Source organism: Musa acuminata, chromosome BXJ3-6 (genome assembly GCF_036884655.1).
Source record: "Musa acuminata AAA Group cultivar baxijiao chromosome BXJ3-6, Cavendish_Baxijiao_AAA, whole genome shotgun sequence".
NCBI lineage: Eukaryota > Viridiplantae > Streptophyta > Magnoliopsida > Zingiberales > Musaceae > Musa > Musa acuminata.
Genome location: NC_088354.1, coordinates 11105819 through 11118887, shown reverse-complemented (window position 1 = coordinate 11118887; position 13069 = coordinate 11105819). Strand labels below are relative to the sequence as shown.

The following is a 13069-nucleotide window of genomic DNA, read 5'->3' as shown; positions in this document are numbered from 1 at the left end:
GGAGACTCCCTTAAGTTGCTTCTCAGCTCTTCGACACTAGTTATCATTGGAAATTTCATCACCACATGATAGCTCTACACTATAGCCCTCAGTATGTTGAGTGTGGTTTAGCTATGGTCGCATTGTACGTTGATAGGATGTTGACCACTATAAATTTGGTCATCACCATTTTGGAGCCGGGCTCATCCCTAAACATGATGTGTAGGCTCATAGTCCCAGGAGGAGAGATAGAGTCACTAGTAAACCTCATCAACGAAGAAGTAATAGGGTTGAGATTGTTAGTCGAGAGCACAAGTTTTTGAAAAGCATTAAAGTAGAGGATATCAATAGAGCTACTTATATCAATCATGACCCTCTTCACTCGAGAGTTAATCATCTTCATGGAAACCACCAAGGCATTGTCATGGTTTGGATTAAGGTACTCTATCTTTTCTTCCTTAAAGGTTATTTAGGAGTCATCTTCGAACCTCGGACATTTTTCGATGGTAGTCCAAGTGTAGGCTTTACAACTCGAGGAGTTGTCTCCTCCCGAGGTAGATCCACCGATGATGATATTGATCTATCTCTCCATTAGCCATTGTTCTTGGTGCCTCCGAACAAACCTCTCGAGGTGTCCTTGACAAATGAGTTTTCAATTTGCTCCTTCAAATCATGATAGTCCTCCGTATTGTGGCCATAATTATGGTGGAAGTGGTAGTACTTGGATTTGTTCCTCCTCTCCAATAGTGTCATCATCAATTAAGGGTCTTTCAAGAGCCATTTTTTCTTTATTTGTAAAAAGACTTCGGTTCTAGTTATATTCAATGGAGTCAACTCAGAACTCGAGCAAGGCAGCTCTGGTCGATCATTTCTTCTTCGTCTTATGTTCTTTGTCGTGGTGATCTCGAGGTTGGGAGTGACAGTTCTCGCTCCTATTTTGGCCTTTTACACGTTTCATTGCGATTACTCAAGACCATTGCCTCTACAATAACATATTAGTTGGCCCTTTGAAGCACGTTGAGCACCATCGCTAGTTGCCTCTCTACGAACAATCAAAAAAAGCAAGAGGACTTGAGCCCCATCATGAAGGCTTGTATTACAAGTGACGGATAAGCTTCTTACATGCCTCGGATCTCATTAGTGAATCAAGCGATGAAGTTAGAGAGTTTTTTTTCCTCCCCTTACTTGAATCTAAGAAGCATTACCGCCGATGGCCTTAGGCACATATTCCCGAGAAAGTAGAGCTCAAACTCCTTTGTGAGTTGAGCAAAATAGATAACCGAGAGCGACTTCAAGAAGGTGTACCATTCTCGTGTTGTGCCTCTTAATGTTGTCAGGAAGGCATGACACATTAGGGCGTCCGAGGTGTCGTACAATGATATCTAGATATGAAAGGCAGCAATATGCTTTATCGGATCGATATTATCGTCAAAGGCCTCTAGTGATGGGAGGTGAAAGTCCATCGGGATTGGCTCTTAGATGTTCTGAGTGAACAGTGATCGATTGGAGGTGGGATTGATTGAACTTTCCCCTCTGGATTGCTGGAACTCTCGCTGCATCTCTTATAAGTGTTGGTCAATTTATCATAGCTAGATCCTCAAAGAGTCATTCGTCGAATTCATTAACTATATCTTGGATTTAAGCTCAGCAGAGTTGTGGTGTGGCGATACACTGAATTTCACGGTTGGGGAGCGAGGCACTCCCTCGGCTAGGAGTTCCATGGGCCTTGAGTAATTCTGAGATGCTAGCACTATGTTGGGCGGGAGAGATTCCAACAAGCACTAGTGCTAGTAGCGGCTGAGGTATTGATTACGACTGAGATGGTGTTGCTTGTTAGGCTAGTGGAGGCAAGATCGAGGTGATAGCTTGCATCATGCCCGTTAGCGTCTACACTTGTTAAGTGAGGTTCATGAACACTTCGATGGGGATAAGTAGGTAGCTCGAAGTCATTCACAATGGCGAGAGACTTGGGTCATTGAACAGATGCCTGCACCGATGTTTGCATCGAAGTGGATATATCCATGTGTAGAAAAGATGACAACGGCCCTCCTGAGTAAAAGTGCTATGGGTTGAAGGCAAGGTCTCATCGCTAGAGCATTTATTAAGAGGGTTGACAGACGAACATTCCTGCGACATTAGACCCTCCTTTTAGTACCAAAATATTAGGGGAAATCGTCATCGACGTTTGAGTGAACTCGACATGTTCCAAACCCGAGGTTATAGGAATGTCTAAAGTGGTGACTGATGTGGTACTTGCACCAAGACTAATGTTAGGGGAAATTTTTTGATATGGCCTATCCAACGCTCAAGTTAGTGACCAAAGTTTCTTAGTGGGTATGAGTTTTTTTTCAGAAAAAAAGTCTCTCGACGTAGCGTCGAGGATTTGCGTTTATACTTTGTCTTGGAGGGGACAACTTGTAACCACTCTAATATTCTCTTCTTGGTGTTTTGTCCATGTGGGCGTTGGGAGGATATAGTTCTAAATGACTTGCATTTGTCCACGTAAGCAAAGGTAGATGCTGACTTAAATCTTTTTCTTCCATGGTTATTTTACTTATTTATCGGATTATTGGTTATTAATATATTTTCTATCCATTTTGAACGTAAACTAATATAAGTTTGAAGTAATTAAAATTAAAATAATTAAATCGCAAAACAATTTTTTTCTATAAAACAATATAGTTAATAAGAGTGATGGTTGCCGCTGATATGTATCAATTAGCTCAGCTGAGGTGGCTTGAGATGTCTGACCGATTCGTGGGTCCCGATTGACTTCACCCCAGGGGAGAACGCGTACCGCTGACTGCACACCGTTTCGAATTCTGACACCCGCGAGCGGCCAAGTGTTCCCCCCATCCCACACAGGCGGAGATTTCTTAGGGCTTGAGATGGTCGCAGTTTTGGGTTGGTTAGCGGGAGCAGAGAAACCAATTCCTAAGCTTTTCCATCACCCCCTCCCCCTGAATCTTTCTTCTTCCCCTTCATCTACAGTGCAGGAACGAGGTCGGGTTCAAAGAATCTTGCAGCTGGTATCGGAATGAATCCTTTCTCTCGTTTGATATGGATGTGAGTTGTTGTTCTTACCTTTCACCGGTTCAATGCAGATGTTCCCGGAAATTAGTATCGGCGCAACTTCTGGACCTCCCCTGATCGTCTCTTCTCTCTTGTAGAACCTGTAAACACCAAGTGATAGCGCGAGAGAAGATCCCTTCTCCGTCATTGTCCGGGTCACGAGACCTGATCTGGTAAATCATCGACCGAATCTCGTTTTTGTTCTCTTTCTAAAAGTTGGAACATCTTTCATGTTGATTTGGTCCTATTTATTTGGGGATTGCGCTGAATAAACTGCAATATGATGGAGTTGGAATCCTAAACGCATTCTGTTACTGGCATTCGAATTTGAACTGTGAAATGCCTTATCCCGTAGTCCACGGATAATTCAATTCACTGCATCGTGCTGTGAAATCTCTAAAATTTGCTCCATTTTGGCCTAAACCGTTCTATTGAGGATAATCTTTTTTGCTGGTCCACTGGGCATGTGCTACTTTTGCTCTATAAGTGCTCAGTTCCTTTCATCAGTGGGAGGAGACGGTTTCCTTCAGAAGTCTTGCGGATATTTATGTTTGTAATGATTTCAAGATGCCGGCAAACCACAGTGCGCACCATCGTTCCTTGATATGAACCTCTACCATATGTGAGGTTGAGATTAGATAAGACATCCGAAGAAACGTTGCCATCTTTTGGTGAATTCTCATCTGTGTTATCTCATGATTTCGTTTCCACTTGTTCATCTCATTAGATCTAAGATAAATTGTAAGATTTTTTTGTGAAGATCTAGGATCTGGGATTTTTATAGTCAGTTCCTTAGTTAATGTGTTCATGATCGGTAAATGAGACTGCAGATTGTTCTCCTTAGCATGTTAGTTTTCTTTAATCTTGCAAGTAATTTGGTAAACAGGAAAATGTAAACTTGAGATTAAGGGATTTGCTCGTTGCAATTCTCATCATATATGCGGTCGCTAATTGTGATTTGCATGTGAAGTCAGAAAGGATGTGGATGACAAATGTATGAGACAGCAAACTGATGCTTTACTGATATTGTTTTATGGGTTACTCTTGTTCGTGCAACCCATCATTCTTGTGGATATGGATGGGATTTTTTTTCTTTTTTTTTTTATGACAACTATATAACAAATAATATGTACTATAAGTTTGTCTCACGACAAACAAAAGTACTCCCAATTGATATGCAGTGTGATTGCTGTACTCTGCAGGAGATACTTCGTTTGAATTTACATAGACCAGTTGCATCTATGGTTTTTGGTGGATGACAAATTGCAGCTATGGTTGTAGCAATTAAGCACGACTGACAAAAATACTATTTGCAATACTCTCTTACTAGTCACTTGCACTGTTTTTGGGGTTTTATGAATGATAAGATGTTTAGGGATTTAAATTGCCAAATGTTGCAAGCTACAGATTGCCAGTATATTAAAATGATAACATTTTGATAAAATTATTGAAATCATAACTGCGTGTAGTAAATTGATTCATTCTTCTCTAATGTTTTATTGATATTTGGTCATATACTGCTTAGTTAATTCAATGTACAAGTATTGTGTCATAAGATAAGCAATTGTCTCATTGATGTTAAAGTGTGGATCATCTCAGGAGAGAATCATTTTGAGTATCACTCAGGAAGAACCATGGATGGAACTGATGATAGGTACACAAAAGATGGAACAACAGATATCCATGGAAATCCAGCTGTGAGGAAGGATACTGGCAATTGGAGGGCTTGTCCTTATATTCTTGGTATCCTCATGCAAAATGGTGAAAGTTTGCGCTTTGTGTTGCCATTAATCTGACTGTCGGAATTTTGCATATCATCACAGCGAATAAATGCTGCGAAAGGCTGGCATATTATGGGATGAGCACAAATTTAGTGAACTATATGAAGGACCGTCTCCACCAGGGAAATACAACAGCATCAAATAATGTCACAAACTGGTCAGGAACATGCTATATCATGACACTGCTTGGGGCCTTTGTTGCTGATTCCTACTTGGGAAGATATTGGACGATTGCAAGTTTCATGACAGTTTACATCATTGTAAGACTTGTACCACCAGCTACCCAGTTTTGATATTTAGAAGCTTGTAAGCAACTTGTGTGCTTTTTTACAGGGTTTGACATTTCTAACAATGACAGCATCTGTCAAAGGTATGGAACCTACATGTCACGATGGCGTCTGTGATCCCACAAGGGCACAAACAGCAATGGTTTTTGTAGCGCTTTATCTCATTGCACTGGGAACTGGAGGAATAAAGCCTTGTGTCTCCTCTTTCGGTGCTGACCAATTCGATGAATCAGATGAATCGGAGAAGAAAAGGAAGAGCTCCTTCTTCAATTGGTTCTACTTCTCCATCAACGTTGGTGCCTTGGTTGCTTCTTCTGTGCTAGTATGGATACAAACCAATGTAGGATGGGGCTGGGGGTTTGGAATACCAGCAGTGGTGATGGCAATAGCAGTTGTGAGCTTCTTCTTGGGAACCCCATTGTACAGGCACCAGAAACCTGGAGGAAGTCCGGTCACACGCGTTGCTCAGGTCATCGTAGCATCGTTGAGAAAGACTGGAGCCAAGGTGCCCGATGACAAGTCTCTTCTTTTCGAGGTCGCAGAGAAGGAATCTGTCATACACGGTAGCCGTAAGCTTGAACACACTGACAAATTGAAGTAAGCTCATGACGCTCTATCTAGCTTACTTTTTTGCTTCTTAATTTCTATTATTTACCTTAGTTTCCTTAATTTGGCTCATATGAATGAAAACTTGCTGTATGGTCTTTAGATGAAGGCAAGTTTTGATGAACCATTATGATGCAGATTATGATACGTTATGTCCCGATCTCTGACTTCCATTCAGGTTCCTTGACAAGGCTGCAGTTGTCACTCGAGAAGACGAGAACTGTGTGAACTCCTGGAGGCTGTGCACTGTCACCCAAGTCGAAGAGCTCAAGAGCATCGTGAGATTGCTTCCGATATTGGCGAGCGGCGTCCTCTTCGCTACGACCTACAGCCAGATGGGAACCATGTTTGTGCTCCAAGGCAACACTTTAGATCCTCGTATGGGTCCTCACTTCGAGATTCCAGCAGCCTCACTCTCCATATTTGACACCATCAGCGTGATCGTTTGGGTCCCCATCTACGACCGGATGATCGTCCCCGTGGCACGCAGGTTCACCGGCCGCGAGCGTGGCTTCACTCAGCTGACTCGGATGGGCATCGGCCTGGGCATCTCCATCTTGGCCATGTTGTCTGCCGGAATTATGGAGGTCGTGAGGCTCCGCATCGTGGCGAGTCACAACTTATACGACTCCGAAGACTACGTGCCGATCTCCATATTCTGGCAGATCCCGCAGTACTTCTTGGTGGGAGCAGCTGAGATCTTCACCTTCATTGGACAATTGGAGTTCTTCTACGACCAGGCACCGGATGCCATGAGGAGCTTGTGCAGTGCCCTGTCACTCACCACCGCGGCACTCGGCAATTACTTGAGCTCCCTGCTCGTCACAATAGTCACAGGCATCACGACGAGGAACGGCAGGCTTGGATGGATTCCAGGTAACCTGAACCGAGGGCACATCGATTACTTCTTCTGGCTCTTGGCAATTCTCAGCACGGTCAATTTAATGGTGTATCTTTTGATCGCCAACTGGTACACCTACAAGAAGACGACAGACGATGACAATGAACTCCAGTAGTCATCGTTGTCGGTGTTTCGATCGCATGGATCATGTTTTATTTGCTTCATGTACGTAATAGACATTGCCTTCATGCTTCACATAGCCATATGAAATTAATGCGTCAAAAGTGAGAGTCTGTCACTGGATGATGCTACATGTAGCTTATACTCGACCATTAGCTTATTGGTATATCATTGATATTAGACATGCCTCTTTTTCCTTCCTCACTCTTCTTCTTCCAAGGGGTAGACGGACAGTGGGTGGCTGTGTTGTGGTGAAGGGGGTAGATGATTCTTTATTCTTCACAGGTTCTCTTTCCTTTTGGTAGCTTTGCCAGCAGGAAGAGATGCAGCTCATCAGGCATGCCCACAGAGAAAAGCATAAAAAGCAGGGTTTGTCATTGCTCCTTTTCCCAATTCAAATGCCTTTGGGCCCCAGCAGTGATGATTTCCATGCAGTCCAATCAAGCTTTATCTCCATCTTCTCAGTCCATGGGACCCTTGAACTCCAAGGAGCTCCCCCCCCTGCGCCATGCAGGCCCCCCTCTCCATCAATCACCAGTGCCAGGCCTATGATCTCGCTGGAATATTGCGGATCCCCAAGAAGGTTTAAAGAAGGTTTACCCGCCCCCTTTGCCGTGTGAGCTTCCATGCTTTGTTCCCCCGACCAAGGCTTAGGGTTAGGTTCGAAAGCTATCCGCCGGGGTAGCATCAACACGATGGAGAGTCTCACATGGTGGTAATCATGAGCTTATCCTTGTGCGTGTTTGAGGTGCGTCCTACCAGCTTGCACTGCCTTCCTTTTTCCCTTCCCTTAACCATTGAAAAGCTTAGCTTTGCCAAAATGTCAAGATTAGCGATCTCATCGGCCCATGATCATGACAAATCCCGAGGACCCTTTCGATGCCTTCAGCTAAAGACCAGATGCCATCCATTCCCCGGTGCTCATGACTCGTCACCGAGCCTCTCTCACCCATAGTCTTTTGTTTTCTTTTGTTGCAGTGCAACACTCTTGTATCATTCTACAACTTCTATTTCCCAAAGTAACACACCCAAACATCAAGCCTTTTGGCCTTGTAAAAACATTAACCTAACATTACCAACACCGAGTGAAGAAAACGACAAGCTCACATCGGTAGCTTCTGCCTGCCTCTCAATTAAAGAGAGACGAAGTGCCCTTTTTGTTCCCTTCTTAATGGATAAAGAACTGCCGCAGGAGCTGCGTGCATTGTTTTAGTAAACCCATACCAAGGCAAAGTTCTTCTCCAACCACATGTCAAATGGCTTCAGAGGCAAACTAGTTGGATCCACGACCCGAATCTTCACCGAGCAGAAGAAAAAAAAAAGGTTAAAGAATTAGGGAGGGTTGCTCGATCACTGTCGCTACGTACTGCCCACTGAAACCTTCCCCCTGTAGCAAACAGTAGTACTCCACAGCAAAACGGTGCACGTAATAGACGGATAAGAAGAGCACAGCAGTAATCGCCATCGCCGATGATTGCGATCCTCTCACGTTCGACACCATTCATCCAAGAGCAGAACGGTCCTCTCACACCACAGCAGCAGCAACAGCAGCAGCAGTAGCAGAACTTACTTGGCTCATGTGAGTTCCGTGAGCCAGGAATCACCCATCTGGTTCGTCTGACACCCACTCCGCCCCCACACCTTAAATCTCCCATGTTTATGGTAAGTTAAGCCATGTCTCGTCACACAATGCCTCCAGTTTTATGTTGGCTTGTGTCAACATTTGTCTCTTCCATCTCACTTGCCCCCACATGTCAAAAGTGCTCGTTTGGTACAATATTTTCTTTGGTGTCTGCATTATTTACGCCATGCATCGATCGACTAACAACAAGCTTTGCTTTTCCACTAAGCACCGGACGCCAAGTACACAACCAAACAAATATATCAACTATGTGAAAGAAGAAAGCAGAGAGGTATAAAGTGAAACGAGGGGGTGTGAGTGATTGCTTTCGCTGCTTTTTCTCTCGTGGAATCCTATTTCTCACATTTCCTCGTCTCTTTTGTATCCACTTTACTGACATCTCCCTCTCTCTCCCCCTCGTTGAGCAACGACGATTCCTTCCTCGCTATTTCCTTCCCCCCCTCTAAGCTCTACGCGAGTCGAGACGACACCGAGAGAAGACTGCTAGCGAGCGAACTGGGAAAGCGGGGGTGGGGGGGTGGGGGGCGCGGGGGAGAGAGAGAGATGGCTTCGTTCATTGCGGGGGACTGGACCAGTCGCGACGCTTCCATGATGGTCGACATGGAGAGCCACCATCACCAACAGCAGCGGCAACTCCATCCGCCTCTGCAGGCCCAGCGCCGGGCGCCTTCCTCCACTTGCGACCTCCACCCGGGCGAGACCGTCACTGGCTTCTGCGCATCTTGCCTCCGCGAGCGCCTCGCTGGCCTCGAGACCCCCACTGCTGCTTCCGGCCGCAAGTCCACCTCCGCCCTCCGATCCGTGTTTTGCAAGGTGACCGCTGGTGCCGCCCCTTCCGCGGGCCCCTCATTCCTCCGCCGGTCCAAGTCCTTCTCCTTTGGCCGCGGCGGCGGCGGCGGCGGCGGGGGCGGGGCCGGCGACGGGTTCTCTGCCCAGCGACCCCCCGCCGCCGCCTTCGAGCCCCAGCGCAGGTCCTGCGACGTCCGCGGCCGCAGCACGCTGTGGTCCCTCTTCCACGAGGACGACCGCCACAGGGGGCCTCAAAGCGCCTCGACCTCCACCGTCGCCGCGGCGTCTGCTGGGGTAGCAAACGATGTGGTGTGCCGGAACCAAGGCCATTCGGGTCCCTCCGTCGCCCCTCCCGTCCCCGAAACCCGCGAAGAGGAGGTCGACGACGGCGGCGACGAGATCAGGCCTGTTGACCCTGTCGTCCTGGTGGTCGGATCCTCGGGGGAGATAACTGAGGAAAGGCAGGAGGGGGCTGAGGAGAAGAAGGCGGAACTGAAGCCGATGAAGGACCACATAGATCGCGACTCCCAGCAGCAGGCAAAGAAACCGCCGTCCAAGGACCTCAAGGAAATCGCCAGCAGCTTCTGGCTCGCGGCCTCCGTGTTCAGCAAAAAGCTCCAGAAGTGGGGGAGAAGACAGAAGCTGAAGAAGCAAGGCGGCGACGCCGCAATGCCGGCGGAGAAGCCAGCCAAGACATCCCGGCGGTTTCGCGACACGCAGTCGGAGGTCGCCGTGGATGCCTCCGGCCGGAGATCCTGCGACACCGACCCGCGCTTCTCTCTGGACGCCGGCCGGATGTCCTTCGACGACCCCAGGTTCTCGTGGGACGAGCCGAGGGCGTCTTGGGACGGGTACCTGTTTGGAGGCCGATCCGTGCTCCCTCGGCTCCCTCCCATGCTCTCCGTCGTCGAGGACGCCCCCGCCCCTGCTGTCCAACGGTCAGACTACCTGATCCCCGTCGAGGAGGACGCCGCGATCCCAGGGGGGTCCACGCAGACTCGAGACTACTACTTGGACTCCTCCAGTCGGCGGAGGCGAAGCCTCGACCGCTCCAGCTCCGTCAGGGAGCAGCCTGTCGAGACCAGTGAGCCTAAGCCGGTCTCCAACGGGAAGGTATCCCCTGCAAATGGAATGGACTTCTTACACTTTCACCATGACACCTTACTTGACCGGGATGTGAAAGACTGGAGCTCGAATTCTCTGAGGGACGATTACTCGGGCAGCTTCGAGTCGGCTTTCAGGGATCCTCACAGAGGTGCTGCTGCCAAAAAGTCCAGGAGGTGGAGCAAAGCATGGAATATATGGGGTTTTATTCAGCGAAGAAACAGTGGCAGAGGAGAAACCAATATGGTCGAGCGATCCTTGTCGGAGACCTGGCCGGAGCTAGGATCCAAGAGCTTTAGTAGCAAGATTCTCCGGAGTAATAGCAGTGTGAGCTTCAGGAGCTCTTTCAGTGGCAGTGCCGGGTTTGGGGGCACGAAGAACAGCAGTACGAAGCCCAATGGCAATCATAAGAACAGGAGAGATGAATTTGGTTTGGAGAGGAACAGAAGTGCTCGGTATTCTCCAAACCATGTAGACAATGGCATGCTGCGGTTTTACTTGACGCCGATGCGAAATAGCCGGAGGACTGGAGTTTCAGCGAGCGGGAGACAGATACCTTCCCAATACTTCACAAGGAGCTTGCTTGGATTGCATTGAGCTGATTCTTCCTTCCTTCTATCAGGTTCCTATTCTTCTGTTAAATCTGTGTCTTATTCTGCTGGAGATTGTTGGAACAATGCTGTTTTTTGTGCTTCAACAATAATTGCCTTCGCCTAACCCACTTTAAATTGTGATCAACTTACAGATTGTTGGAGAATAACATCTGATCATTATGGAACCTACACTAACCAGTGAGATCAACTTATTAGCAATGGTAGTTGGTCAAACCTACCAATATGCTACTAACTTTTTCTTGCAGCTGTTTTGTTGTATGCCCCCTGTTGTCGCTTTTCCTGCATCTTCTTAACATGCTTAATAAGTTCACCATAGGGTTCATCCATGCAGACTATGTGGTCCAATATTTTAGTCGAATCTAAATATGATGCTTGCCATATGTATATCCAGTCTGCTATCTGTTTTTTCAAGACAACTTGAATGATATACAGATTAATGGAAAATTTTGCTTGTTTTCAGTTTATTTCCGTTTGTACTCTAAAATGTGCATCAGGCTTCCTCATTCTGGCAGAGTGTTATTCCTCGATTGTAGTTTTACCAATACTTACGAAACCATTGCTAACAGTATGTATCATTTCGTGTTGTTGATCTCAACTCATTAATTTGCTTGAGTTGAAGTTGCAATGTTGGGGTGCTTGTATATACCATATGGAAGTACAGTATTAGCAAAGATAATTGTTTGCTAATTAATTCTCCATCCCCAAAGTGTCTGTTAGCACTGACACTTTTTGACATTGGATTAGGTGAGACATTTGTTGCGTGGCCAAATGAGTTTACTGATTTGTGCTGTGGAGGGGAATCAATAATCAGTCCAATTGTGCTTAGGGCTATCAGGAAATGAACATTTGCTGTAATATGCCCTGCACATGTTCTCCTCCAACATGATGCTGGCCCCAGCAGTCTGGTCACTTCAGATCAATTCAGTCTGTTTAGCCATCTTTCTCAATCATGTAATTTGCCTAGCTCTTTCTCTTCGGATGCTCTTTATGCTGGTCCACCCGAAAGATTGATGAAGACAGTTGAAAGGAGGTTTTGAGGAGCAAAGACAGCTCGATACCACTTCAGAGGCAGCCGACCGGCGAAGTGAGGACCGGTTGTTGTGACATCAGAGCTACAGCAGGACACTTTGAAAAGTTGAACCAACTCTGAAGGATCAAAGCATGTGACATTAGGCTGCCTGTCATGCTAATCTTAGAACGAAACCAAATGACCTGTTTAGTAGCTTGAGATTTTAACCTGTGAATGAAATTTATGGTCATTTTATTCCGTTGTTAATGCTTCCGAAATGGCTAGAGCTCCTGTTTATCTATTTATTAGTAAGAGATTACATGTTACTATCATCGGCAAAAGATGATTTGATACTTGGTCAGATGCCTAACACCATGATTGTCTGCTTTCATTTTGTTTATGCAGGTGATCCTGTTCAGAGCAGAAAATGTGGTCATCACTCTGGGATTATTTTCTTTTCTTCTTGGTTCATGGACCCTCACTGCGAAAGTGTAATAACATTTTTTTCGGTAAATCGAAGTCAGCTTGATGCTGAGGCCATGTTACATTATGCTCATATATATGGGGACTGGGAATGACAAAAAGCTCAAGTATGGGAACTTGATGAATCATGAATCAGGGGGATTCAGATTTCACTTTGCTTCTAGCCCTTGCCACATTTTACCCAGGAGCCGGTGATACCGCCTCAAATCCAGCTGAAAACTACTAATTCTGGGTTGATCTGATCAAAAGATTTATAATGGCAGCCTAATTTGAGTGTCAGTCCTTTTCCTATCTTTTCCTCCATGTCATTTGCACAGCATGAGACGATACCTGAGTCTGCAAGCAAGCAAACAGGACACAGCGTGAAACACTCGTTGGAGAAGAAAGGTGACTGCACTAACTCTACCCTGGAGATTATTTGTGTTGTTCTTACCCATAAATTCCCAGGCCTTGTCAATAATTCTCTTGTTCTTGCAGTCTCTATGTGTCTTAAGCAGTTCACATTGTTATGTCAAGTGCATAAATTTTGGGGTTCTCACTCGGTGATAAGAACACTGCAATCACCAAACAACCCATGGGGTGCATGAGAATAAACTCAAAGACCGTATGAATCAATTATTTATCGAATACAAATAAAATTACAAGTGTATAAAGAACAATTAATTGTTCATCGAACACCAAA

The 13069-nt window shown here is 46.0% G+C and overlaps 2 protein-coding genes across 5 annotated transcripts; both read left to right on the top strand.

The window, feature by feature from the left end:
• Positions 1–2855: 2855 nt before the first annotated feature.
• On the top strand, positions 2856–6930 carry LOC135586482 (protein NRT1/ PTR FAMILY 8.1-like). The gene is made up of 6 exons (XM_065154320.1): positions 2856–3008; positions 3084–3224; positions 4651–4794; positions 4875–5092; positions 5166–5716; positions 5904–6930. The coding sequence occupies exons 3-6, from the start codon at positions 4686–4688 to the stop codon at positions 6739–6741; spliced, it is 1716 nt and encodes a 571-aa protein (XP_065010392.1). The 5' UTR covers positions 2856–3008; positions 3084–3224; positions 4651–4685; the 3' UTR covers positions 6742–6930.
• Positions 6931–8709: 1779 nt separating this feature from the next.
• Positions 8710–12888, top strand: LOC135583754 (protein OCTOPUS-like). Of its 4 annotated transcripts, XR_010497185.1 has the most exons (3): positions 8710–10903; positions 11027–11095; positions 12310–12888. XR_010497185.1 is itself a non-coding variant. In XM_065154318.1 (2 exons), exon 1 carries the CDS (start codon positions 8932–8934, stop codon positions 10876–10878), a length of 1947 nt encoding a protein of 648 aa, XP_065010390.1. In that variant the 5' UTR covers positions 8710–8931; the 3' UTR covers positions 10879–10903; positions 11640–12256. The 4 variants fall into 4 exon arrangements, 2 of the variants coding, with proteins under 2 accessions (XP_065010390.1, XP_065010391.1); XR_010497184.1 differs by having other exon boundaries at positions 8710–11095; XM_065154318.1 differs by lacking the exons at positions 11027–11095; positions 12310–12888 and adding an exon at positions 11640–12256.
• The last annotated feature ends 181 nt before the right edge of the window (positions 12889–13069 follow it).